Source organism: Monomorium pharaonis, chromosome 9 (assembly GCF_013373865.1).
Source record: "Monomorium pharaonis isolate MP-MQ-018 chromosome 9, ASM1337386v2, whole genome shotgun sequence".
Taxonomy (NCBI): Eukaryota; Metazoa; Arthropoda; class Insecta; order Hymenoptera; family Formicidae; genus Monomorium; species Monomorium pharaonis.
Genome location: NC_050475.1, coordinates 3061682 through 3089601, shown reverse-complemented (window position 1 = coordinate 3089601; position 27920 = coordinate 3061682). Strand labels below are relative to the sequence as shown.

At 38.8% G+C, this 27920-nt stretch overlaps 1 protein-coding gene across 1 annotated transcript in view; it reads left to right on the top strand.

Annotated features, from left to right (window-relative positions):
- LOC105838345 (cadherin-87A) overlaps positions 1–27920 on the top strand; it is a 191554-nt gene that overhangs the window by 21274 nt on the left and 142360 nt on the right. The window contains exon 2 of the mRNA XM_036291624.1: positions 12038–12079. Coding sequence (XP_036147517.1) covers positions 12038–12079 — 42 coding nt within the window. The remainder of the gene's footprint in view (positions 1–12037; positions 12080–27920) is intronic.

Here is a 27920-nt window from a genome sequence, read left to right as displayed (position 1 = left end):
ACGCTGTAAAACTCTAAGTAGACGGAACTCGCGCGGACTCCTTCGAGTTCTCTCGGGGCGCGCCTCGGCGCGAGAGAGCGTTTTGAAAGGTTCACGTAAAGCTCGGGCGCGGCGCGCGTTCTTTGACGAATTGAATTGCGAAAAGCTTGCAAAACAATTTATGATATATTCTTGGGGGAACAATCACGGTTTCCTTTCTTCGAGGTACGCTCTCAAAAATATCACAGATATATTTGTTCGCGGTATCAAAGTTTATCTCGCTTTTACTGAATTAAATGTCCCGGTTTTAATTACACGCTCCATTTCTTTTCATAATATTACAATGAGATTAATATTTTGCGAGAGGGCATTGCCATTAATTTTTAATTAAATATTTCTATGTGTACATGTAAAAAAAATTTCCTTTAAAAAGAAAGAGAGATATAACGAGAGACTTTGTGCGGTGCCATTCACATGTGAATGGCGGGATAGCAAAACGTATTGCCGCGTCCAGCTCGTCGAAAATGTGTGTTCTTCGAGTTTCTCCGCGGATTGCGGTTTTTTTTTTTTTTAATACGCAACATCCTTGCGAAGAAGCGGGAAAAACTAATTTTGTTGGAAACCTTTGCATCGTCATTACGTAACTCTAAGTTAATTAAAATACGTAGCCAGTGATAACAGTGGAGCCGTTGTTAATTCACCGTGCGTCAACAGAGATAGATATTAATCAAACGAAGTGTATCGGGGAAACGGCGCGTGTGTACATACATCGAGATGTCATATCCGGCGAATTCACGTCGATTCCTGCGGAACACATGTTCGTAAATACGCCAGCAGCGGTGGTGCAGTGTATTACGCTCGCACCTTGCGCGCCAGAATTTGTGGGACCTTGCGGCCGCGGGCTTCTAAATAATCCCGGAGTTGGTAATATCACTTGGTCCACTAAATTCCCCTCCGGAACTAAATAACGAAGAACAGGCGTGGTACTCGGCAGACATTACGGGAGCTGCCTTTGGTGCGAGTCACTCGATGTGGAAAGTTACGCGCTGCGATATTGTCGCGGTAACAATAACAAAATGCATCGCCCCGCGGAGAAATATTGTACAAGAAGTTATAATTACGTCAAGTGTTACGCAAGGCGCCCGCGACCGGGCGTGTTCGCCTGTGGATATTTTAATTAATTTGTGTGAATTTTTCTCCCTTGCGAAAGAGTTTTTTTTTTCTTCTTTCGGCAGTCGCCGGCATCTGTTGCAACTTTTGAATATTCAGTGTTTAACATCTCTTCGCGATTAAACTTCGAGTTAAAATTCTGAAGAGTAAAGTTTTTGATGGAGAGAAAGAGAGGGGAAGGGAGAGAAATCTGTTTAAGAAATTGTATCGTTTATATGATTATTCTACTCGCGGGGAGGAATGTGTTATGTCTTTATTTGAGATGCAGAGACGATGGTAAATAAATCCAAAATTATTAGTATTTTCATATAAAAGGAGGAAATGTCCATCTCCCCTCCCCCTCCCCCGAGAGTTACGTGCGGTATGCACCGGTGTCTCCGTCCACCCCGGGTGCAACACACGGAAGGCTTTATTCACGGTGCATTATGGTCCGCCGCGCGTAATCGCCGTAATGAAATTTAAGCCACAGGCTCCGCTCGATGCGGAAATGCATTTCGCAACGATAAATTCGCTTCGCCGGGATGTGCAGCCGGGATCTTAACGCGACGCAGCTTAATGAGAGGAACGGCGCGGGGAGAGGATCAAAGGTGTAATCAAGCAAGTATACTCGCATTTAGACACCGTGTACACCATGTCGGCGGCAAATGACCTCATACAAGGGCCGGATTCGCCGCTACTAGACGCGTGACTCGCATTTCGATCGGATTTCGGGTGGGACGCTCGATCAGACCTGCAGTACTGCAAACCTAAGTGTCAACGTGCCTTATCAAAGGTAGCTCGCCCATTGGATTCGGAGGATAACACGTCTTACATTGCGACACGATAATAACGATCGAAGGAGGCATGGCGAGGTATGACACGTGGCTTGACTGCAATGCCTGGAAGGAAAAAGAAAAGAAACAGCAATAGCGAATCACATCGTGTCACGTAAATTACACAGAGATATCGACAGAATTTGCAATCACGAAGAAGAAAATAAATCTTCTTATGCGGGAATATATTATTTGCGATTTAAATAATTAAAGGCTGTTTATAATTGTCACTAAGAAACAAATTAAGTTGTATTTATCTTGTTTTATATAAAACCTCCGTGCTGCGAGAACAGTTGTTTTTCTCATCCGTTCTTATTCAATTTGATTTGTGTTTCGTAGCGACAGTTAAAACAACGTCTCTAATTCTATTTAAATCGCAAACAACAATCTTACATGAGAAGATTTATGTATAATCGCGATTGTGAATTCTTTCGAACTCTATGTGACTTTCGACATTTCGTGGTGACACGATTTTCCACGTACTTGTCTTGTTAATTAGTTCCATGATACGTTATCACTCGACGAAAGGAGATCTTCCCTAAGATATCCTGTGAAGGATAGCGGTATGAAAGATTTTAGATAATTCAGACTTAGGGATTCAGAATGCGAGAGTAATTCGTAGAAGCATTCGGAACTTCATCCTATATGATGACTTCGTCTTATGTGATGAGAAATTCGATTCCAAGTTGAACTCGTAGAACATTTGAAATTCCTTGTACGCGTACATCTTTGACGCAATGTCTTATTTCGTCTGCATTGCATTTGCACGATTGGTTGCATCTAACTTATACAACGCGCTGCAAATAAATCTCTGAAATAAAATTTTAATTCCCTGGACACTCAAAATTCGAGTAATTTAAAGGAATAAATAAAATGTTTCAGTTTCTAAAAAATTTAAAAACAGAATTCTTTGTAAATAATTAAAAAGATACACACGCAGACGTATTAAAAATTTAACAATAAATTACGTATAATTCAATTATCTCGATTTAAAGGTAATTAAAAATATTTTGGAAAATAATCGTAGTAATTATTATGATTTTTAATTATTTAAGACAATTTCATAGTTTTTGACAATGAGAAGTATCTACTCCTGTAAATAATTACCGTTATTACGTTCGATATAAATAATTGGTATATATTATATTTCGTCGATTATATAATTTGTATCGTGTAGAGAATAACAAATACTTAGGATGATCATAATGCCACGATAACTCCAGTGCCTTGTTTGATCACGTTGAATCGATTGTTTGATCGTGGTCGATGAGATTGGCAAGCGGATAATTAATGATAAAGGAGAATGTTTGTTTTACCTCAAGCAAACTAATTGTACGAGCGGAAGTAGATTATCTGGATCCATTGCGCGATAAAACGCTACCGCAATTAATGCGCGATCCCATTATTTTTATTCCGACGAACAAATTGTTCTAGATTAAATATCCGAAAGGAGTGAAGTTCGAAGCTTGATTTCAATAAAAAGATAGAATTTTTTAAATCTAATTGCATATATAAATATTTCCGCAAAGGTACACGTGATTTGTCGTAGTTTAGAGAACTTTGAAGTATTTAGAGATTAAATCTCGGTGTATTAAGGAAAAATCGATTCCTAATTGCTCAAAGCAGTTTTAATTAATATAAGAATGAAAAGTATTCTTTGTGAGGAACTTTCCGCGGAGATTCTCTCTCTAGATATCTTAGATTATTCTGCGCAAAAAGTTGCGCGGATAATAAAAAAAAAAGGGGGAATGATTTAAGATTTATAGTTCGCATTCAGCGAGCGGGTTGCCATAAAAAGAAAGCGTTCTACCTCTCTATGGCATCTTTTTCCCCTTTGAGAGGGATACCGCGATTAAACTTTAAACAATGTCATAAGGTGTTCTCGGGTGAAGTTTCGCGTAACTTTCGCGCATCTTCAAAGTTCTTCCTGCTATTTTCCGGCGAGGGGGAGTTAACCAGGGGCGCGGCTTTGCGTACACGTTATCTCGGGGACGTACGGCGCGTCGCTTAATCTGCTAAATTACCGTGTACAGTCGAAGAGCGAGATCTTCGAGGATTACGGCTTAATGAAATTTGAACCCAGTGGATTTGCTCGTGGTACGGGCGTGGTACCACCGCAGGCCTCCCCCTTCCCCTCACGCCGAAGCGAGTACATACATACGTAACACCCCCGCGGAATCTCGGCCTTAAGACCGGCACTTACCCTAAAAGACAAATTCGTCGAGAAGATATTCTAAGGAACCGTCGCAACAGTGGGAGCAGCGTAGTCGCGTGTTTCGGTAATCCGACGGACGTAATCGCCTGCTCTTACGTACGTAAGGGCGAGGTGAAATCCGTTAAGTCGACCTCGTCTTGTAAGATACATCCACGATATCGTCCGCTCTTCTGTGTAATAGGAACAGGGAAAATCATTATTCCGACTGTGCGGAACCCTGGACCGCGCGAATTATCTTGCGTCGGGATTAAGTCAAATTGTGTTGTGATTCTCACGTTAAATAGTTGAGATGAGCGGCGGAGTAAAATCCGTTCGTCTTTGATCGACCGTACCTTTCGCAAATGAGAATGTCGGATATGTTACATGTGAGCAACTTGAAAAGTTCTAACAATAGCGTCTTTTACATAGTCGCTTACATTACTTATTATATTACATTGTAAAGCTCCTCATCAAAATCTTTTCGTTTAATAATAAGGCGATTTTCTTTATCAAAAGTTTCGTTAACAGTTATATTTTTTTCACTACAGTACTTACTAGTTACTCATTACTGCTTACTTTAACATTTAATTTCAGTAAGCTTTAAATAAAGTTTCTATTGTATTTTCTGAAAATCTCCTTGGTTCATAATCCGAGATAACTGATGTGGGTATTAAGGGTCTTTTACGTCTTCAAGTTAAATAATAATTAAGCATTAAGTAGCAATCAGCGGTTACAAAAGCGTCGAGGTGGTGCTTCGGCCTCATCATATTGCAACATCAAAGACCGTATTAATCTCTTCCTTGCATCCCAAAGATGCTCGAGGCTCGTGAAGTATTCACCAATTGATCACCAAATTGTCCTTCGCTAAATGCAGAAGAGAGGAAATTGCCAACTCTTTTGTTTTTTCAAAACGAGACGGCCATCGCGCGGTGAGAAAAAAGAAGCAATTATAATATCACGCCTCTCTCTTTCTCTCTCTTTCTCTCTCTCTTTCTTTTTATATAATCTCTTTCTCTTTTCTGCCGCTGTCCCTTTTTCAAGCGCGCAACCGCCGGAAACCGCGCTGTTCTCACGTAAATGCGCATAAATTTCCCCGCCTCCCTTTCCCCCGCTTTCCTTCCCTCTCCTCCGATTCTCGCGTCTTGCTTTTTTTCCTCTCGCCGGCGGAGGGACTTTAATTCCTCGGTCGTCTTAATCAAAAGTTACGGTCCCGTTGTTTTACGCTGAGTTAAAGCGTCGCGCTACGCGGCCATGGAAGTGCGCGGGCGAACGCTTATGGAAATGGATTTTAATTCGGTGAAAGTGAAAAACAGAGTTAATCTCACTCGACAGTCCCGCATCGCCGGACGAGATTAAAATTTCGAATCGTCCAGCGGGCGGGAGCTCAGTAAATTATTCGAGCAAGCGCCTTATCGAGACGCAGGGCTGCAACACCTCGAGTGATCATTTAAATATTTTCATGTATTTGCGACTTGATCCTTCTACGGAAATCCTTCTACTTTATCTGACTCGCGCATAAATGAGGAAAAACGTCGCATGATATTTGAATGCATATTTGAATACATATTTACTTTCTCAATAGCGGGGGAAATTCGTTACGTAAACTAGGATTTATGGTGTAAAATATATCGGGTATATGATTTAAATTTACTTTCAAAAATAAAACTCGGTAATCGCTTACTGGCGCGGACTTACTTTCGATATTCCTTAATATTTAAATTCTGTAATCGGCGGCGATTACGGAATTTAAATCGCTAGTTGAGTGTTTACAAAGCTGCCTGCTTCCGCTTTGATTACTTTTATGAGCCAATCGACTTCCGTTAATGATCGGCTTTAGCTAATGGGATAGACCAAGGAGGAAATTAGAAAGATATGATCGCGGACCCCGGGCGAGAAGGAAAGAGAGTAAGTGTGGTAGGAAGACAAAGGGCGGAGGTTAAATAGGTACCTCTGCAGCCTTATCTACGCTTTTCGCTTGCGAATCTCGTAAACTTTTGATGTTATCCGCTCCGGATAAGAGGATCCCTGCTTCGCAGGATGAAGGAACGCACAAATCTTCGAGGTGCAGGATAACAAACAACTTGCGCGCTAAAGCAGATGCAATTATAGTCGATTAACATGCAGCGTTTAATTAGAACCATTTAACTCTGGCGCAGCGCGCGTCATACGATATCTGCTGTTTTGGAAATGATAAAGGAGGATAGACATCTAGTATTGACAAACCCGAGAGAGATAACGAAACGTTATACGTTTCAGTTTTACTATTAAAAATATCTGTCTCGTTTTATCATCATCGTGAAGAAATAACAAATGTAAAAAAAAAAAAAATCTTTGGTATAACCGTTAAATAACACATTGTTTAGTAACAACGTTGATTTCGGATGTGAGTTAGACCGTTGGTTGCTTACTCACGCTAATAAAGGCATTGTTGCGGAGAATTATGAACTAATTAACTCTTCGCGCCCAGGATTACATCGCACGTGCTTGAGTAGATGCAGTTGCGCAAGCTACAGCAATGTCCGATCTGCAGGGGAATTGTAACGAAATTCTATGTTAATTAAGCCGGAGCTTACAGCGAGCGACGAGACTCGTTGAGACGATTTCCGTTTATTTTGTAGAAAGTCGACTTACGCCGACGATTTTTGTATAATGAACGATTCCTTTATAATATCAGCTTTCCCCAGAATAAAAATATTTTTATTCTCGGGAAGCTGATATTATAAAGGAGTCGTTCATTATTAGAGTTGCTAATTATTAGAATTGCTAATTATTAGAAACGGTAATTATTAGAAAGTCTTATTTTTTGTTTTATGCTTGTATCTTAAACGTTTTCTTTAAATAATAATATTTCGCTAATATATGCAATTGCTACAAATAACTATATGCACACATTAATAACATCGTACATTTATTTTTTGCAATTATGAGAGGCTACGGTACTGCATTCGATAATGAATGTTCTTTATAATATAACGCATGATGCGCATGAATTATTGCGCAATTAGATCTTCTTAAATACAAGAGCCGCTTAGTGTAACGTCATTTTCTATTAACACGTAACGAGGAATAAATATGAAGTAGATGCAAGAAGAAAATTAATTTTCGTTGCTTCCTGTACGCTTATAATCCTGTTGGGAAGCACGGCGAAAAATAGGAAAGAAGTAGTTTCCATAATCTATCTTGTGGAAATTTATTTTTTTATTCAGTATTACGAAGCTTTCAATTTGTGCGTGTAATTTTTTAATAATTTACATACGATATTTTCGTGAAAGATACTCTTTAGATATAAATATGGAAAAAATATATATGTAATATCAAGAATTGAAATTTTTAATGGTTTTATTTGAAAATAATTTAATAAGGGATATTATATGCCGCTTATTTGGGAATAGTAAGAATCAAGAACATCTACATCGTAGAGCAATCTCTTGAATGCTTTATTTGTAAAACACTGAAACATAAGAAATACTTAGACTTTATAAAATAGAAATAAGATGAAGAAGTCATTTTATGATATTTCTCAGAAAACAATTGGGACTTGAGGAATGAAAGCGACTTATCTTGTTTCTCAAATAACTGACCCAATTAAGAAATAGAATAGAAAGAGTTTAAGAGAAATAGAGTTCATTGTCCTTTCTCTAAGGTAAAAGACATTTAATTTCGTTCATCCGTAAGCCTCTAATCGTAAAATGAATTGTTCACTACGGTATTATTTCGGGAAACCGCGGGCATTGCCCTTTTCAGGGTTTGCTTATTAGAGATGCACTTTAATTAGATTTTACTGGGTCTGCAGTTTACCGGGTTACAAAAATATTCATAGGGAAATCTTTCGGGATTCGCCGCAGACATTGCGGCGCCCGGCGTTTATTACAATGCATATTCTTTCCATTCCGAAGAGTTTTATAGCACGCCGAGATTTTTTTTACTATTTTGCGAGTTTGAACGTTTCTTCCAAAATCGAGGAGAGACACGGGAAATCCTGGATCGAAACGAGAAACGCGCTCAACTTTTTTGTTCCGAATTACCTAATTCCTTCGCCCATGTGTCCGTCCCAAGACCCGTGTTATCTCTTCGTGAAATGTGAGTTAGTGACTGTAGTGGTGAATCTCCGGTTCACTTAACTTTTAAATGAGACATACTCGCGGCTTACCAACAAAATGAGTGCGGCTATTGATTCGCTTAAACTCTACATTTCAGTTGCAAGGTACTTTATAGTTATCGTTAATCTTTTTTTTTTTGCGGAATGCAGTTTCCGGGATGTACTTTTACTCAGCAAAAATAAATAATAAGAGTCATTGACATTAGGATTGTGAAGAATTAAAAAACAAAAATTAAAATTTAATATACTCAAAATAACTCGGGACTAGTCAAGCAAAACATGACGATTATTTTTAAAATAAAGTCACACATTTTAAAAACCAGAGAGATACAAATATATATTGCGAATTCACAATTACTTCTCGCCCTTTTCTCTTAAACTTCTCGAGCAACGCTAAAGGAAAGAAAGAAAAATGTTTTTTTTTTACCTTTAATTTTCTCCCTCTTGTATTTGGAAGTCAGTTTGCGATGTAATAAAGAGTTGCGAGCTGTTTGGGGTTTTTGCATGCGGTACGTGCTCGGACGTTAACGTGTGCGTGAAGCACGCGTGTAACAACCGAATACTACTTCGAGATCTTGAACTGTCGTGTTACGGCAGTTTGCTGCTCCCATCCTCCGCGTAGTCAAGGGGGGAAACTTTCACTATAAAGCTGTTGCTTCGTCGTCCTGACTGACAGCTCCATTTGCGACGTTAAGGGAAAAATTCCTCGCGAGAAAGACTAATCGAAAGTATGCTCGCAGACTAGCTGTGTGAGTTTTTCCGACTTCGCGAGGAACCCCGCGTTTTTCGCTTATACTCCTTCGTTCGACGTTTCATTCGACGCCACGCAAATGCGACGAAGGAAAGTCGTTGGAAGCCTCCTATCTGTGCGAAAGATAAAATTGAATTCCCGGCAACGAATAGTTCCTTTAACTTTTAAATAATTATATTTTAACGTACGTAAAACTCCGCGTAAAATTGAACATGTCGAATTTTTTAATTTTGGCATTCTTTTTTTAATTGCAATTTTACATTCTTTGTTTCTTACGTAATCTTACGTTCCTGAGAGATGTCGCGATAATTAACAGATTGGTGGCTAATTTATGTCAATTAAATCTGACGTACACAAATTTGCTCGCGTATTAACCAGGGAAGTTTAGAGCTTATGACACGATATCCACCGCAATCCCGAACGCGAGAAATTTTGGCAAATGTGTTATACGGATGGATTATACGATCCATTGCCCCGGGGACGGTCAGCGGTCGTAGGCCGTGCAAGGTTGACAGTAAGATAGATTTATAAGCCAAAGTTTCGCCGACTGGCTTGGCCATTTATCATAACTAACGCGCTGGATCACGTTAGTCAACCCTTTAACTAACGCAAGCGCACATAGACACGCGAGACACTTTACTTGCGACACTCTCTATTGCTTCGCCCTAGTATATTCCGGGACATATTAACTTAATAGAGGATTAACATTGCTGTAAAATTATTTTTTATTATAAGACTCATTATTTTAGAATATACTTATTGGATTATTATTGATATACATCACATTTATGAATAAATTCTTATTAATTTAGAATGGATATTGTTATATTTAATATTAATTTAGTTTTTGATTGAGTTATGTTTACAGACGATTTGAAGAATGATTCTTTTTAGATCATAGCATTAAAAATTAACACATTCGTATTTTAACTTACAATTAAATGCTTAGAAAGTACCAGAATAGACATCTCACACACACACACACGGACACAGGGTGTGAGAATGAAGGAATGCATTATTTCAGATCATTAAAAAGTTGGCGTTTGAATAGCTTTTGCTTTGTCGCTAATCTATTACATTTGATTCCAAAAGTCGGTTTCCTTTAATCGCGTTACACACAGGATTTACGAATCACTGTGGCTTTCAGCCTAAGAGCGTTATTCATTAGTCGAGGAACTGTCACAATCGCCACCGTCCCTCGTTAAGACGCCCCCCACGCTGAACGTACCATTGTCTAAATTAATGAAGTTACCGAATTGCTCGAAGTAAAATGCACCACAATAGATTGCGGATACTAATACCGAGTGGACCGGATTTCTATGGCGTATTGACGCGCAACAGTGCCCTAATCTATTCTGGCTTTATATCATCCTGATTCATCTCGCACAATGCGCCGTGGTACTAATCCGCATACAAAGCTAATTGTGTCATATTGTATTATCCCGGCGAGATATTTCCGCCGTCTTCATTCCCTCTCTCTCACATCACCGGAAATTTATTATTCAAAGACAGTTCGTGACGTAAAGATCTCTAATTTGTCAAAAATATTGACTCTTTAATCATATCCATTTAAAATAAAAATTGAAATGATGGGGAGGGAGGGGGAACGAGGTGACAAATTTTTGGAGTACGAGGGTTTTATTAAGGAAGATTAAACTCGCAAGTTTGCAGAGCGAAAGATCCGCGTATGCGCTGTATGCACGATAGGGACATATGGATTCTCGTATGACATTCTTGCGGAAGAAGATTCAGTCGGAATTGCTTCGGCGCAGCGTAGTTCTGTGACTGATATATGTATATCTCTTTGTAGCAGATTCCCGTATAGACGTAAGTCAATACGTTTCGACATTACGTAGCCAATTCGTTGTACCATTCGTGTTTGCGTTTAATCTCTTTCCTTAGCTCCGAGCTACCTAGACTTCCAACATAAAGGCATCGTAAAGTATCCGCTTTGATCTCTGCGCGGCGCAGCCTTCGTAATGGATACGACGGCGCGGCGAGATTATGCATTTATTGGAGATAACGTCTGGTCGTAGAAAAAAAAAATAAAATAAATTGCAAGGGATGCGTCGTGCTGTCTCGTAGATGACGGGGAATTGAAATATCAAGGAGACTAAACGCGCAAGACCTTTTGAGAAATGTAATGAGAAACCTGGGAGGTATAATCTCCTTAATCCCCTCGGCATACTAGTCTTCTTCTAATGCCGGGCTTTGAATTCCTGAAAATTGATCAAACATCTTATTTTTCTCCGCGTGTACCGGCAGTATTGTTTTATTGTATGCATATTTCCCGGGACCCGAAGTAGTTCCTCCGCGAACGCCCATTGGCTTTTCCACTTCGGAGCGCCGTTCGACGAATACTAAATGGCGAATAACTCATTTATCGAAGAAAGTAGTTCTCTCGTCGATTCTCGTAGCCGCGAGCTTCAATTCGCAACTACCGCCATCGTCACCGCCGCCGCCATCGAAGATGCCGCCGCGAGAATTTCAGATCGTTATTTACCTTGCCGGGAGTTCAGAGACCGCCGCGAGACCGGGGCTCGCGTATGCAAATAGATATTTCATTCCTGTCTGCGGGAACAAGGATCGAGGTTGGGGGATAAGGTGATTTTCTCGAGGGAAATTCAGCGTGGGGCACTCCGATTCGCCGAGTGGTGCGTTTCTCTCGTTTGTCTGTCTCCTTTTTTCTCCCCCCCCCTCCCCTCTCCCTTCCTCCTCCGTCGGGCGAGCTGCGATAGAAACAGGCTGCGCCGCGATGCACTTTCCTTCGATCCCGGTTTATTTTCCCCGCTGATATCCCTTCGGCTGCGTGCCACCGTCAATCTGACAGCGGATGGTCTATGTAGATGCGGATTTGTAGATTTAGGAATTGATCTATTTGTAAGCGGCTTCTCGTACGGAGATGAGGAGAGAGATTCAGTTTCGTAAAGTTTATTTTATTCGCAGAATTAATTTCCGCGTTTGTAAAATGTTTAGAGTGCAACAGTATGACGTTCACTAAGTTGAACTTTTCTCGTTTTTTTTTTTTTCAGTGAGGAATGCGGAAGTCGAGGATATCTGAGACGACCGTTGGGGTAAGTGCAACGAAACTGTTGATAATTCTTAACGCTAAACGTAATCTCGGTTTAAGTCGCCGCTAGAAGTTCCAAGCCTTCAGGGGCGAAAATACTTAAAACCAAAGAATTAAGCCGGGATACCTGTCCTGACACACACATCTCACGTTCTCTTAAAGGATGTGAGAGCACAGGGCTGGTTTAAGGCTGTTTTAATCATTACGCTCCCGGGGAATCTATTCTTGCTTACTTTATAACTCTGTGAGATGCCAGCAGAGAATGTAATCGTTCACTGTAGAATAATTTTCATAAAATTTCTCATTATTAATGTTTTCATTTATATTAATGGTAAAAAATAACGGTCTTATTGATGACTGGCATGACAAACAACCTGTAATATTAATTACTTAATTCTAGTTAATTTTATCTTTACTTTAGATCAATATCAAGCAATGATTTATACGCATTATGAACTTCTTTATGAAATTAGGAAAAAGTGATATTTGTAGTATTTATTTTAATGTACGATAAGCACTATAAGATACTACACATAATTTCTCGAAAACTAAAACTATACTACACAGTATGTGATTGAGTCAGCCCCTTAAACCCGTCCTGTCAATAATCATCATATCTGAAATACGAAACTCAGTGCGTTTTATCGCAATCTAAGCCGTAGTTTCATCGATACTCGTTAGATCGAAGTAATATCTACTCGGTAAATCGAAATGTGCGGACTCCATGAAGTGTCGGAAGATTAGTTTCCTAGCAACCGAAATTGGAGTGGGCTTTGCGCGCCTCGCCCATTACAAGGACTTTAACCCAGCCTCGTCTTAATTACAACACATTTACGGATTAAAGACTGCAATATTTAGAAGGACCTCGTTGACCGGAAGTCGACTAAAGTCTAAGCGCGATCTAAAGGTTTATCTATTAATAAATAAATGATTTAAAAGTTTCATATTTATCGGATTTTATAAAAATATTATTTATCGTTGTTTTAATATCGTCCACAAGTATATTAAACCTTGCTATCGTGTAAATCTCTTGATAATTGTTTGAAAAATGTGGTTGACATTTAAAATACATTAATATTTTTTACAAATTTTTCTGATTAAATTCTTCGTCATTTAATTACTTTTAACCAGACATTTGAGGATTTATGTTATCAGCTTAGGATTAATGGATGAGCCCTACCGTAATCAGACACCCTTGCGGAACAATGTTTCCATTAATTTGGGGACTAAGGGAATTAAGATAACGAATTTTATGGGATGAATTGAAACTTTAGTCAGTTACAGGAACTGAACTGATCTATTCGCGTAAATGGTTATTTTCAATGTTCTTTATCTCTCTTTTATCCCGTAATTATTAATTCTTTGGTAGCGTATTATTAAGATTATTAATTAAAATTGAAAATGTTAATATGATAATGTAGATACTAGTTATCTCCTGAAATATTTTCAAGATATTTTATTTGTTCTATATATTGATTAGATTTAAGATTGTATAATCTTTATAATGTTATTAATTTAAGAGTATGCAAGATAAATTCTTTCCTTTATAAGAAAAGAAGGAATGTGTCTCAGGAATTTCTACTAAAATTTTATGTGGAATTCAAGTGAAAAATTACGTTAGCAAGCAAGAGTTAAAAAAGATCGTTATCATTCACGCTGACTCCTTACAGAAGCTGACATGTGAGAACGGTTTTGGGTATAAGGGAAACGTGTAAAAAACATTTTCGGAAGGGGAACGACAATAGGTCCGCGGAAAGCAGTTCTCAGTTTTGAACGTTCGAAGTGGGCGCTCGTAAAAGTTACGAGCAAACTTGATTAAGTTTTCGGGAAGGGTTGCCCATGGAAAAAGGGAGCACATTTGTTTAGCAGGGGAATCAGAGAATGGAGGGAGAGTGAATGTGGCACAGTGAGAGAGTGCCGACTGGGGTGGTGCTAGTGGTTTAGGTACGTGTTTTCCGCGCCTAATGACGCGAGCAGTTAATCATTTTTGCTCGGAAATTCGCACGTCACTTATCTCTTTTGCGCAATTATCTCTGTGTGAAAATTAATAGCCGAGCTTCTTGCCCGGTTTGACGAGTAAATCTTTCGCGTTTAGCCCGAATGTAAATAACGGAATCCCGTAAGTCGGCCAAATACTTCAGGGTTTACGTATAGTCTTACAAAATGAAAGTTATATTAATCGTATATATAAAATAAATGTTACATACGTAATAAACATATTATGTCTTATGCGGCGCGTAATATTACCGAATATTTCAGCGAAATTGGAGCAACTTTGCAATATTCCGCGCTGCACGAGATATAATCCTCGCTACCACAGATTACAAATTACGAAGCGCAAAATATCACATGATAGCGTCTAGCTCTCACGCGGTAGGAGGACATACATATCCGGAATGTAAGACGAAATATTTATCTCGTAACATGTAAAATATTTCCATGAAGAGAGTTAACTAACCCGGGTTAAACAGCCCTTGGCGCGCTCGGTGCTTGACGCATGAATGTATACAGCGCGCCGTGCATCTTTGCACATAAGATCATTATGTTTATCACTTGTACGTCGAGAGCAATGTAAACCCGTGGGCCTGAGAGGTCGTCTTACGATCTCGAGACAGGTACTCTGATACGTGAAGCGCGATCAATCCCCTTAATCCCTGTCATCGGTTAATTGCGAGATGTCGGAATATCAATATCCGATAGATTTCCAAATCCAAAATTCTATTAAACAATAATTAATTGGTCTATTGGCTTCGGAGAGATATCGGGAATGCATATAGGAATCCATAGAGTTAAATACCCGTAAACTGCTTTTGGAAGCTGCCGCTGCCTGTGCGCGCGCGCGCGCGCGAACAAAAATATGATAATTACGTCGCTGCGGATCGCTGCAGTTATTCGAGGACTCAACTAATTGTAAGTTCGCGGAGAGGTCGCCTACGAGGCGAGCATTTGTTCGCGGTTTGCGAGGGTGAAGAGCGGTGCGGCTCGCGGAGAGTGGCTCATAACATCGGGCGGTGACAGTTAGTTAAAAGCGCATTTCCTCGCTCTCGAGCGAAATTCTCGTCACGCGACCGTCGTCGGCGTCGCCGTCGGCACTAACAGATGTAACACGTGCGAAAACGCTTCGTCCCCGCGGCTCCGTTGCATCCGCGGACGGCTCGCGGCCTGCTTGAGAAATCGCCGCGCGCGTTTTGTATATTTTCCCCACGCAATCCGAGTCCATGAGGCAAAAATTCCAACCGAGATTCTTCGTCGCGCGCAAGTCGCGCTGACAATCTTTGTGAAGGGTTTTTTTTTCTTCGATTTGATAATAATAATAATACCCGGGATTGCGTTTGATAGAAACGAGAATTTAATTCGTTAATTAAAAATAATTTAGTAATGGACTCCTTTTTAACAATTCTACCTGACTATTAATACAATTGCGTTTTATATTGTAGCAGCTGAAGCTCTCGAGAATAGTAATAAAATATTCTTGGAAGGGGCTGTTTAATAGTCTTTTTTAATTAAAAAAGTTTTAATTAATACTTTTTATTTAATATCAATAATTTTGCAATGTACGTGGAAATTTTTACATAAAGGAATGTACTCAAATCATACTTTTATTTTAATATGAGATTGTAAAAGAATGTTTTTTTCTCATCGTTTAATATTACATTACGAATGTGGCAAAGAATATTCTTTTACTTTTTATCTTTAAAGATTCTGTTTAGTCTGGTTTCAATGGCATTAATAATTTTGCTTGATTTAATTTAAAATTTGTCTGTGAATTAAAGTTATTGATTACGAATTAATTAATACTTTAATTATTATTTTTTAAATTAATTTCATAAAAAGTTTTTTGTGATATATTAATATACGCGTTCATGAATAATTGAATGTACGTCATTTTTTCTTCGTTGCATAATTTGAAGATTAAACGAAAAATTGCGTTTCTAATAACACATTGAGAATTGAAAGGATTAGTTTCGGAGAAAGGTTTAAAATTAAAATTAGAGAAACAAGTCTCGATCTCGATCTTAATTACGGAATATTTTACTTCATTTGTTTCGGAATATATATCCGACGGAAGATTGTTGGAAAATATTGCGTAAGAAAAGGGCGGCTGGTTTCGTCGAAGTGGTTTGTGAGTCTTAGAAGGAGTGGAAGGGTTGTCCTGCCGACAACGGTGGAAGATTTGTTTAGGGTCTGTAGGGGCGGCGAAGGTGGGTGGGATGGTTGGTTAGTCGGGGGAGGCTTAAACGGCGAGCAGCATCGGGCGGTGACGGCTAGTTAAGCGTATTTCCCTCCCGAGAAGGGAAGTTCTCTCTGGGGTGAGAACATGTCGTAGAGAACATCTGCTGCCCTGCCTAAAGAGGGAACTCCGACTGCGCGCGTCCGGAAGTGACAGAAATCGCCGTTAAAATCTGCTCTTTGCGACGGCCTCCTGTTCTCCTTCTGGTCGACCTTCCTCTCCGGGTGATCACTGACTTTCTCACTTCATCGACGAGGAAGTTCTTCTCATCTCGTAAGATGATAATGATGTAATCTAGCGTATTAAAGCTTGCGTGCTTAATTCTTTTATAGTTTGAAACGTTCGAAGGAAAACTTTCACCGTAATCTTGAGATTTATTGAGCCTTCAAACTAAGTGTTATGCTTTTTATTTATACGTGCTAAAATATTTATCTTAAATCGTGCTTACGATTATATTTGATATAATAATCTATATAATCTTTTCTCAAGTAAGTAAAAAATATAATTAAACGTTGAAGATTAAAAAATTTAAAAAAAGATAAAACCTTTGAATGCATATTTAAACCAACTTTATAAAATCATTTAGTTTCCGGGGAAATAATTTAACAATTATAACTGTTTTATTATTTAAGGAATGTCTGAGAACATAATATAAATGTTCTAAGAGAAAATTTTACGTAATGAGGAAGTCTTGCACTTTGGTAACCTTTTTAAACGCACTTAGAGATGATCTTTATTGTACGTAAAATATTTTTTTTTGTCTTTCGAGGGCAAAGCTAACAATTTAGTACCTAGTATTGCGTATTCAATCTTTTATCAGATGTCCTGGGATAGAATATAATTAAGAGAGAAATGCTCAAAGAGAATTTTAACGTAATGGAAATATCCTTTGGTTTGGTGGACCTCAGTTTGCGTTTCTACATTTAAAACCAGTGGGAGTAATTAAATTCTCCTCGAGAGATTGTTACCCGCTGCATATTATGCTGGTTATTTGATCGTTCTTAAACGAGAGTTGTAACGATTATAAGGGAAATTCTCATGGCTATCTTTTGCGAAACTTTCTTATTTAGTCGCGTTGTTCGTTTTAATTTTGCCATAAGGTGACATAATTGAGGAAGGATTTCTTTTCTAAAAATTCTAAAAATTCAAAAAACACTTTTTGTTCGAGATTTAGCCGCATACTTTCGTTATGTTTTTATTCCATATTCTTCTATTATAAAAATATTCTATTATAAAAATATAAATCACTTATACGAATTACAAATACACAATGTTATAAGAAAGAAAAGTAATTTTTACGGTCGTTAATTCTTCGTCAGTTCATATGTCAATTGATAAACATAATTTTGCATTTTATATAATTAATATTCGGAAAACATAAAAACAGTTGCAAAACAATTTTTTAGTTAAATTATAAGTAAGTAATTTGTCGAAATGATTAATTTTGCTCTCCACAGTGCAATTTTGGATTGAAAAAAAAATCCGTTTAACTGTAGCTTTTGATTGCATTGCTAATTTACACTGTCGCGATTTGCACAAAGGACACATCTGATCCATCGATCACGTCCATCTGTCACCATAACGTGAAAAATACGCCACCATCCTTTCGCAATCACGCCGCCAAATATACATTTTCAGTAGTTACATGTCGCTCCAATGTTAAATCCGAAAATCAAATACAGGCAAGTAGGTATATAGCCATTTTAGTGACATTTGTTGACAAACGTCAGTTCTTCTATGCATTCATCGAATTAATAAAACATTTTATTCAGTTTTCAGTACTAAATGAACAGAAATTGCTCGTGTTTCGCACAGGATAACCTCCTGATGCTTTGTTTTTATTACGTGTTTTTATACTCGCATTCGATCATAATATTAATTGCATTTTCCAGATTGAAAATGTTATTTGAGATATTCGTAACTGTAGAACTTTTCTATTGAAGTGCAACTGGCATCAATTTAATTTCTATTGTTAAAAATTTAACGAATAATACAAAATAATGTCTGAATGAAATTATTATGAACATACAGCGTTTTGTACCGCAATTTGATTTCTAAAAATTTTACTTCGTCCCTTGAAATGAAATCCTATTATCAATAAATCATTGCGCTTGATATCGACCTAATGTAAGTACATCATTTTAATTATTGCAACGTCACGATGTCCTCGTTTTCGCATCCTATAATTACAGCTTCGCGAATTGAATGACGAATAGAATTGTTGCTTCGTACTATTGAAGACTTTTTTTTCTCAATCTAATAATGATGTTTGAGCCTCGACGGTAACAGTATCGATATAATAGAGCCTCCTGGGAGTAATCGATTCGATTTTCCGAGAGATAATAATCGTGGAGAGCGGCTGGAACGAGGGATAGGCTTTATTTATGGCCGCCGATGGCGGGACATCGGATAACAATGGCGCCATAGTTGTACCGTGGCCTTTATAATAATTCAGGGATCGACGCAATATTGTCAGCATACAAATTTCGAGTTCAACATTAATAAATATCGCTGTGGCGACTGTATCTCGAATCGGCATTGAAATATACACGAGGAAACATAGATGCACGCAAGATGTCGCGGGTTTGCGTTGAACTATATTCGTTTGTAGGTACTCGTGCAATTATGACGGGACAATTTGTACGACGATACGTTTTCGGGATTTTCGCATAAATTTAAGCTTTTTCCCTCCACGACCGCGCACGCGCCTTCGTAAGAGCGCGGTTCGTCACGGAAATTTCGGTATATTTCCTTCCTTTTGACGTAACCGATATGCAGGTGTGTATGTACGTAGCTGAAACGACCGTCATATACTATCTTAAAAGTAAATTTCTGTTCGAAGGAGAGGAGATGCCGGAAGATATTGTCGAGGCTTTCGCGGAGTATCATCCAGGTTTTCAGAATTTCCATCTTTCCCGGTGATTGCTCATATCTTATGAAACACGTCGAAGGCGTGTAACACTTTTTACGTTTTACTTTAAAAAGGATGCGGCCGTGATATTTATCGCGTGTGTTAAACACGTGCGTAAAACGCGGGGGTCGTAGGCGTCACGGGAAAATTATCTGCTTTTTATTAATAATTTTTTTCACGCGACGCGAGTTTATTCGGTCATTCCGCAACAAATGTCGAATTACGAGAATTACGCGTGAGCGAGCGTGTATTTTTCACTTGTTCCATTGTCGCGACACATCGGAGGGATGGCTTGTGCCACTGGCGCGATTCGGACGATTTTTTCATGCAAAATTTTTTTTCAACGAATTCGAAACCGTAACTTTTTGTCACGAGAATATGACGAAAGTATTCTCCCGTGTTTACTACATAGTTTGGATTTATAAATTTAATTTGTGGTAAGTTAATTCCAATTCTTTATTGCATTTTGCATATTGCTTCGTATATGTGTGCGGCGATTATAACATATGAAATGTTAAAATTAAAAATGATACAAGTATAGACGAGGGAAATTAATTTTTCAAATTTATTCGAAGAATGCCATTGAAAGAATTTCCAATATTGCCTGAGATTTCTCATTAATAATCTATTTTATATGACTCCATTTATTCTAATGGTGACATTATTACAATAAACATAGTCTCTATATATCGGCATATTTTGGCATACAGATTTTAACATATAGAAGTCGGATAAAGCGTAAAAAATTCCGTCTAATTTGCATTAGAGGACTAATCGAACGAAGGACTCCGCGTTGCATTTGCGTGACATTTATTATACGACACGGAATTAGTTTGCTCGCTTAATATGATAAAACGGCATTCGCGCGTTAAGCGATATGAAATGTAAACGATCCGTGTTTGACAAGCGCAATCAATTTTCGCAACAGTTAAATTCTGCAATAATTGACGAATGTATTTGCCAGGTCAGAATATGTCATGTATCGCAAGTCTGTTCGAATGCGTGGTTTATTATCAAGATTTTCATTCATCAGTGATCAATTGGTTCATTAAATACCAACATGGTTCATCATACTCGTGGAAAGTTGTAATGATGCGATTATATATCGAGAATTGTTCTTGATTGTCTCAACAATATTTTCTCTGTATTTGCATAAATTTCTTTTTTAAAGAATTGCATTTGGTGATTGGAGAACAATATTCCGGACAAGATATGTTACAAATATTTTATTTAGACGAAGATCGCGCGATAAGATGAGAACATAAATGATTATTCGTTAAACTAAAAGCATAGGGGACACAATATATCCGAGCGCGACTCAGAATTCAATTTTAACGCATTTCGAGCGCTCGTGGCGCGCGGCGGAATCCGGATTTTCAATCACCGATCACTCAAAGCTTTAAGTGTAAATTAATTTGATTTTCCGCTTTTCATTGTGTCCGGTGTAGCCTGAGGAATACGATACGACCGGTGATATGTTTTTATCGGGGACGGCGGAAACACGCGAAAATACGTCAGGCATAGGCTCGAAACGTCCTGCCGGACGTGATTTTTACTGTGGCATTATAGCGCTATTGATTCACGCGAACGTGTATATACATTAAAAGCTACGCGACAGGATTTCTGTTTCACTTGGTTTATAATAAAATTCCCAAATATTTACAGATGCCTATTGAAATTCGCGCGATTCGAGGGCGCCGCGCGTGCGCGCGCACGATAGCGCGATTTTTATCGTCGCCAGACGCAACGTATCGATTCCATCGTGATTTACGCATCCGCTTTTTGAGCGCCGCAGCCGATGCATCATCGCCGCGGTTGACGGGGCACGTTTTACGTCCGCGATTATTTATTATAATAAAACGCGTAATCCGCCGGCGACCAATATGTCGTCTCGAGCGGGCCTGTCGCACGATGATAGTCGCTCATGAATATTAACACGCGAACACACGCCGTTACTTCAGTTACCTCCGGTTGTTGGCTCGTAACACTCATAATCAAGAAATTACGCATTCTTACGCCATGAGGTAGGTATCAATTTAAGACGATGAACACGTAGCCGAAAGTAAATGCGGAGGAGAAAAAAAAAGCCGGGAACATTATTAATGCACCAGATAGAGGAGGCTTATCAAGGCTCTTCAATGCCTGCATTAGTCATCCTGTATTACGACGTGAGGAACGAATCTGCCGGTCATCTCGTCGCAAGCACGTTCATTATCTATTGCGACAAAACGAATTATGCAATTTGGCACATATTATTTATGCGACGCGCGGCCCACATTGATTGTTTCTTTCCCCTTGAAAATTTAATTTTCCATAATTGTTTACGTACATTAACGCCCGAAGCAACGATGTATATTTTATCCCTCTTGCTTTCCGCACTCTTATTGTTAGTCCGTGGAAACTGGCTACCGCCAGCCACCTTTCTCGAAAGACGTTAAATAAGTAATTAAGGGAAATGAAGATGAAGCGTGGAGTACAATAGGAAAGGATCGTGGCGGGGGAGAGGTGGCTGGCTAGCGTGACGGACGGAACGGTCGTTAAATGCGAGAGGCGACGCGAGACGAGGAAACTGCATCATGTCGTGTAATGGATGCAATTAAAAGACGCAGCGCGGCGGCGGCGGCGGCGGCTTCTCGATCGAGTTCTCTCTCTTACTTTGAGAGATTTTCGGAAGTCTCTGGGAGCTGGCGACGTGGCGGTGTGGCTTACCGCCGTCCGACAGGAGACGTCGACGTCGGCGTCGACGTCGGGCGTCGTGGTGGAGTGCATCTTCTCTCGCGCCGCCGGCTGCCGGATCGATTCTCGGCGTCTCTCCTCGCGCGAGAGCAGGGTGCAACGACAGCTTGGGGAGGGGGAAGGGGCGAGGGGAGGCGGTGGCTGCGAGAGGACAGGAGAGGAAAACGATCGCGCTGAAGACCTTTTCTCGCTATCGCGCCGACGAGACGTCGGATGCTGTGACGTTTACGCGCAACAACAACCGCCATCACGGAACCAAGTAACTTTTGCGCCACGATAAAACCCAGCTTCGTGATGTGCATTAGTCGAACGGATTACGTTAATTAGATGCGGCTGACGTAGTTTTAACCATCTTCGAATTAATATGTTTTCAATAATGCTAAATTATTATTTGTTGTATACACAATGAATTACTTACGTCTACCGACAATGTTCTGACGGTTATATGCTTTCTGAAAATTGCGCCGGATTTCTCCTCTCTTTTTTCATCCATCTCTTCGAATGCAATTTTTTTGACCTGAAAACTACATTTCTTTCAAAAATCCCTTATTCACCATTTCCGCCTCCACGTGCAGAAGTTCGCGCATCCGTTTGTCTCGCCGCCCCCGCACTTTGCGGAAGTTTATGCTCGAGAATCGAGCATACTCTTTCCTATGGTCTCTATTTTACTTTCCGTTCGCCTTTTTTTTTATTACGACAGAACATAGGGAGGTACAAGATGTTTTCTCGCAATTGAAGGGGACAGATGTACTTGGAAAACTTTCCAAAAATCGATATACATTTTTTAATCGTGTCAAATACCTAAATGTAGGATTAAAATAGTATTCCGACATCTTAAGTACAAACGATACAAATATGATAATATTATGACCTCTTAAAAATGCAGCACGCTTTCAAGCTATTAAATATTGAACTATTATTTATTAAAAGTTTATTCACATGCTTTTAACCGGTGCGGTAGGTAGGTTATGCTAAAACGTGTGCCATTTCATTACTAACAATTAAAAAATGTATGCGGAAAATGGATCGAAGTGAATATTTTATTTCTGTATTGTAAATATTCTTTCTTTCATATTCTCTCCTTCTCTTTCTCTCTCTTTCTGGTTTCTTTTGCTCCCTTTCACCCAACTGTGCCCGTGTTGCGCTCCTCGTCGAAATCAAACTGGCGAAATCAACGGCCAGTAAATCGATGATTATTTCATCGATACGGTTTCGCGATTGGATTTCGTCGTCGTTAATCGTCACGATTGTATGGCACAAACGAAGTTTTACGATGCATCGAAGCATGAGTCTGCGCGACGCTTTCGCCGTTAGCCTATTTGCATCCATTGGCCATGGCAGCTTGCCTAAGCCCGAAAAGCGCCAACTTTTCATACCTTCACGAAATCTGATTACTCTGCAGAGCAGATTATTTAACATTTCGAAGCACTTTGACCTATTTACATCTTTGCACGCAGATTGAAACACGTAGATACATAAATTGAGTATTCCCGAGTTTTTAAAACAAGATTGTTTATGTTTAAAAAGGAATTTGCGCGTACAATAATTATGTTTCGATATTAGTCGTGTTTTCCGACAAGCGACAGAAATTGATATCTCAAAAATATTTATCAATTTTTTTTTGACAAATTAGCACATTCCAGCCGTTAGAATAAATTAATGAAATAAAAGCTATTTATAAAAATTTTATAAAATAAACCGAAATAAAGGTGTAAAATAATTTTTTAGCTAGCTAAGTAATTACCACTTTTACTTTTTATATTTATTAAAAGCTAAAAACTCGCGATAACACGCGGTAAATATTGAACAAAATATTTGATTTATTTGCTAGGTTATTATAAATCGTGCAAAAAATGCGAGCAGATTAAAAGGAAATTAAATCTTGTAATCATAGAAAAATTGAGTTAAGAAAAATGATTTATATTGTTTTACAAATGACCGTTTGAACTGGGTTAAAAGGTCGGAAAAGCATTTCAGCGTGCGTGCATTACCTTTCGTGTTACCTATGCGATATTAACGTTCGTGTGGTTTAAAATATAATGATTTCCTGATAATTAATACGAATTGCTTCGAAACAACGCCAGGTCATTTTGATTAAAAAGCTCTAAATGTCGATAGCGATATCGGACGAGGTAGCGAACACAAGCTTTCTGGCAAACAAAGCGGAACGCAGCTTTTTCATGTTTTCAGCGATTTTTAATATCGCAGCGCGAAACCATAAAATAATTCTCTCAATATTTTGCTGCAATCAAACTTTTTCATCTTCCAGATGAGAGAAATCGTAAAAGTACTGCAGTAATTATCCAGCAAATATATATTACTTCTGTTTCAAAGTTTTACCATTTAAATAATAAACCGGAAAAATTAAAATTTGAAATAAAAGTAATATATTTTTAAAATTTATAACATTTATCTGGTTTTAATTATGTTTATTCGAGGAGTCTGACGTTGTAAATTTACGTGCTTTAATTGAATATTAACTTATACAAAAAGTAGACCTGCGTTTAATAGATCTACTTTGAAAAGATGAAATATCTTATATACATTGAAAGGCTTGTATAAGTATAGGTAGTTTTATTTATTCTTTTATCAGAAATCGTAAGCGGAATTCTTCGAAACGAAGTTATTCGATCTGAAGAGTTGGAACGTAATCTATATAACAATGTAACAGCTCGTATCTGGTAGAAATATTTGTTGTCGAAGAAACGACTTGTCTAGTTTCCCGAAGACTTTGTCGCTTGAACCGTGCTTGATTCGCCATTGCGAAATTAGGTAACTTTGAGAAAAGGCATGCAAGAGGTTGGGACTTTGTAAGTCTTACGTGGTCTTTTTATGTACTTCGCATGTGCACCAATACAAAGCTTTCATTTCATTGAAACTTCTTTTCTCGTCGATATAAGATCGCCGTACTTATTTGTCACGTGAATATAGTCACTAATATCATCATTTTACACAAGGTTCAACATTTGTCATAAAACGACATTAGAAAACATTATTTTTATTTGATTAAAAAAATTTTTTTTAAATAAAATAGGAACATTATTTAATATATTTTCAAATCATAGTTAAGGAATTATTAATTAATTTATACAATAAAAATTATATAATTATATACATTACACTTTCACAAGTATTAATTTATTTATTTTATAAGATTAAACGTCCTACGTAATTATTTTAATGGTCTATTAAAAATTTATTTTTAGATTTGTATTTAGCTTGCTAAATTGTTAAATATTTTAGCAAAATTATTCCTTTCGTGTATGGTACTTTTTGTGCGATAGATGCATTTTATTATTATCTACTAATTATTCCAGCACCTAAATATTTTAGACCTTGTTTTGTTTTGATATTCGTCGCTGAAACAAGAAGAGGGAGAAATTACGCGATTCAGTTTTGTTCCGGCAAACGTGCGGCGCGAATTGACGTTTCGTTTGATTGGCAAATTTTCAGTGCTGGGGCCGAACAATTTTTCTGTTGACGCGTCGACGCGTTTTTCATTTCGCTCGTTTGCGAAATCAGGTTAAAAATTCATCCAGCGCGCTCGTCGGTGCGTACGTCTCTTTCGTTTCTATTTGCCCGGCCGCTGATTTTTCCGCGTGCGCGCGCGCGCAAGAATTTTTTGTACGGAAAACCAATCTTACGTATTTACTAATGAGAGATGGAGCGTAATACTGCTTTTTGTCAGCCGTTTCCTTTTTCCGCGATGCCGCCCGACGTGGGCGTCGACGTGCATATCGACGCGGCAACATCGCGAATTGACTGTCACCGAATAAAGAAAAAAAATTCTCTTTTTCTATGATTTATATCTTTTTTTGTTTTTACATCAAAGTAACGAAAAGATCGACGAACGGCGATCGTTAGGAGGCGTATGAGGACTTTAACGCGGACTTTTTTGAGAAATGATTATAACGTTCACGCTTCATGCAGTACTCGCCCCGAGACACACGTGGACGGATCTTTAAGATTATGTAGCGTGGAAATCGCAAAGTATCCAACGCAAAGAGCGGGTACGAAAGGCCCTTCCTCTTGCGCGTTTTTACGATGTCACAGTACAAAGCTACTGAGAATGTTCCGGAAAAGTTCAAGAGGGAAATTCTCGCCGAAGCGAAAGGTCTGCCTCTTTGTACTACCGATCGTCATTATCAAGTTTCAGAGCGAGCGCCTCACTTTTGCGAAAATTTCGAAGCGAGGGAAACTTTGTGTTGGGTTTTTAAATAATCTTTTTTTTTTTTTTAATTTTAACATAGTTGACGAATATAGTCGCCGGGCATTTACCTTTCAGAACACGTGCTTCTCGTGAATTCGCATTACGTGTAAAACAAACATGCGAAATGAAATGAAAAAATATATGGAGAAGAGCGCGGAGTTAATTACGATTGCAATAATTTTTAACTGAATTTTTTTAATGGACTTATTGGATTTATTTTCGGAAAATTTCATCATTTTTTAACAGCATATTTTTCTAACGAGTTTCACATGTTATTTGATTTGCCTAAGCAAAAATACCTTCATAAAAATAAATTTATTAATACCTGAAAAAGTATGACGTATAATGGTTGGGTTTTAAGCACATTTAATCAAAATACATTTAAAATCTCATTCGAAAGCGATTAAAATAATTGATGTACATTCGTGAACTGACGGTATGGACACAGCTAATAGCGATTCCTTTTTATCCGATATTGTATGTTAATGAAAAAGATACTCGTTGAGAATAGACGTGTGAACACTTTATACCTTTATTGCCCTAAACAGTGTTAATCCGCCAGTAGATCACCATAAAATCGTTAGTAATAATCTCCCGCTTTTGGTCGGGCGTAACGTTTGCCATAAAATTAAATCCTCCGCTTAAATCCTCGGTAATAAAATGTTAACGCAAATAGAGAGACGATGCCGCTTTTAACTCGCTAACGGCCGCTTTATTTCCGTCGCCCTTATAGGCCTCGACGGCGGCGCGTTATCCGGGATATGCCACGCGCGCATATTCGTTCGCATAAGGCCGCACGCGTAGTTAGCATTCCGCGGATGTGAATTCCGCGCGACTTCAAAGCACCTCGGCACAGAATAAACCGCATTTTTGCGTGACGCCGTGAGTCCGCGAATAAATACTGCGGTCGACCGAGGAGAGACCTCGGCGAACGTACGTACGAACGAACGAATAAACGCAGCGGCGACGACGACGGTGAGCGGTTTGCGTAGTAACGCGGAAATGCACTCGAATGCAATCCGGGATCGTTAGCCGAGAGACGCGAAGTCGAGCTGCGCGAAGTCAGAATGCCACCGAATGGCATCAAGTTTGGGGAATAAAACGCCCCGGCTGCCTCGCTCGATAGGGATGGCTTTTCCCGGGGAAACATCTCCCTCCCCCTCGAGTGACTCTTCGCTCTCGAGTGCACGACTTTACTAATACGGCTTACGGTGTACTATTGCCCCCGTTGTACGATCGACGTAACATCCTTGAATACTCGTTGTGAGACATGTAAATCGTAACGTTGCATTTCGTCGTGAGAGACAAGGAAAATTGTATTTGCCGTGAGAGCTTTGTAGTAGGATTCCGAACTTTGCAGCATCGCGTCTCTTTTTCTTTTTCTTAATTGCACATTGGTATGTTTGAAGTGATAGAAGTGATACTTTTAAAAACAATTACTTTATTATTACAATTTAATATCGATTAACGATATTAAAAGTCAGTGTAATATGAAATTAATTACTGAGACGTGTAATGGCAAAATAACTATTCTGAAATGAAATGGCCAGCAACTATTTATTATATATTTTAAAAATCTATAAAAATAGGTTTTTTTTTTGTATTCAGAAAGCTCTCTCGCGTAGGCCAGCGCAGAGCGGAGGGTCTCGATACAGCGAATGGCTCGGAGACGTTAGAATTCGAGTTTAACGTAACTGTTATTTTCGTTTAAGCGTGAACCGCGCTTTATTCTGCACGTTTTGCAATTTCGCGCGAAG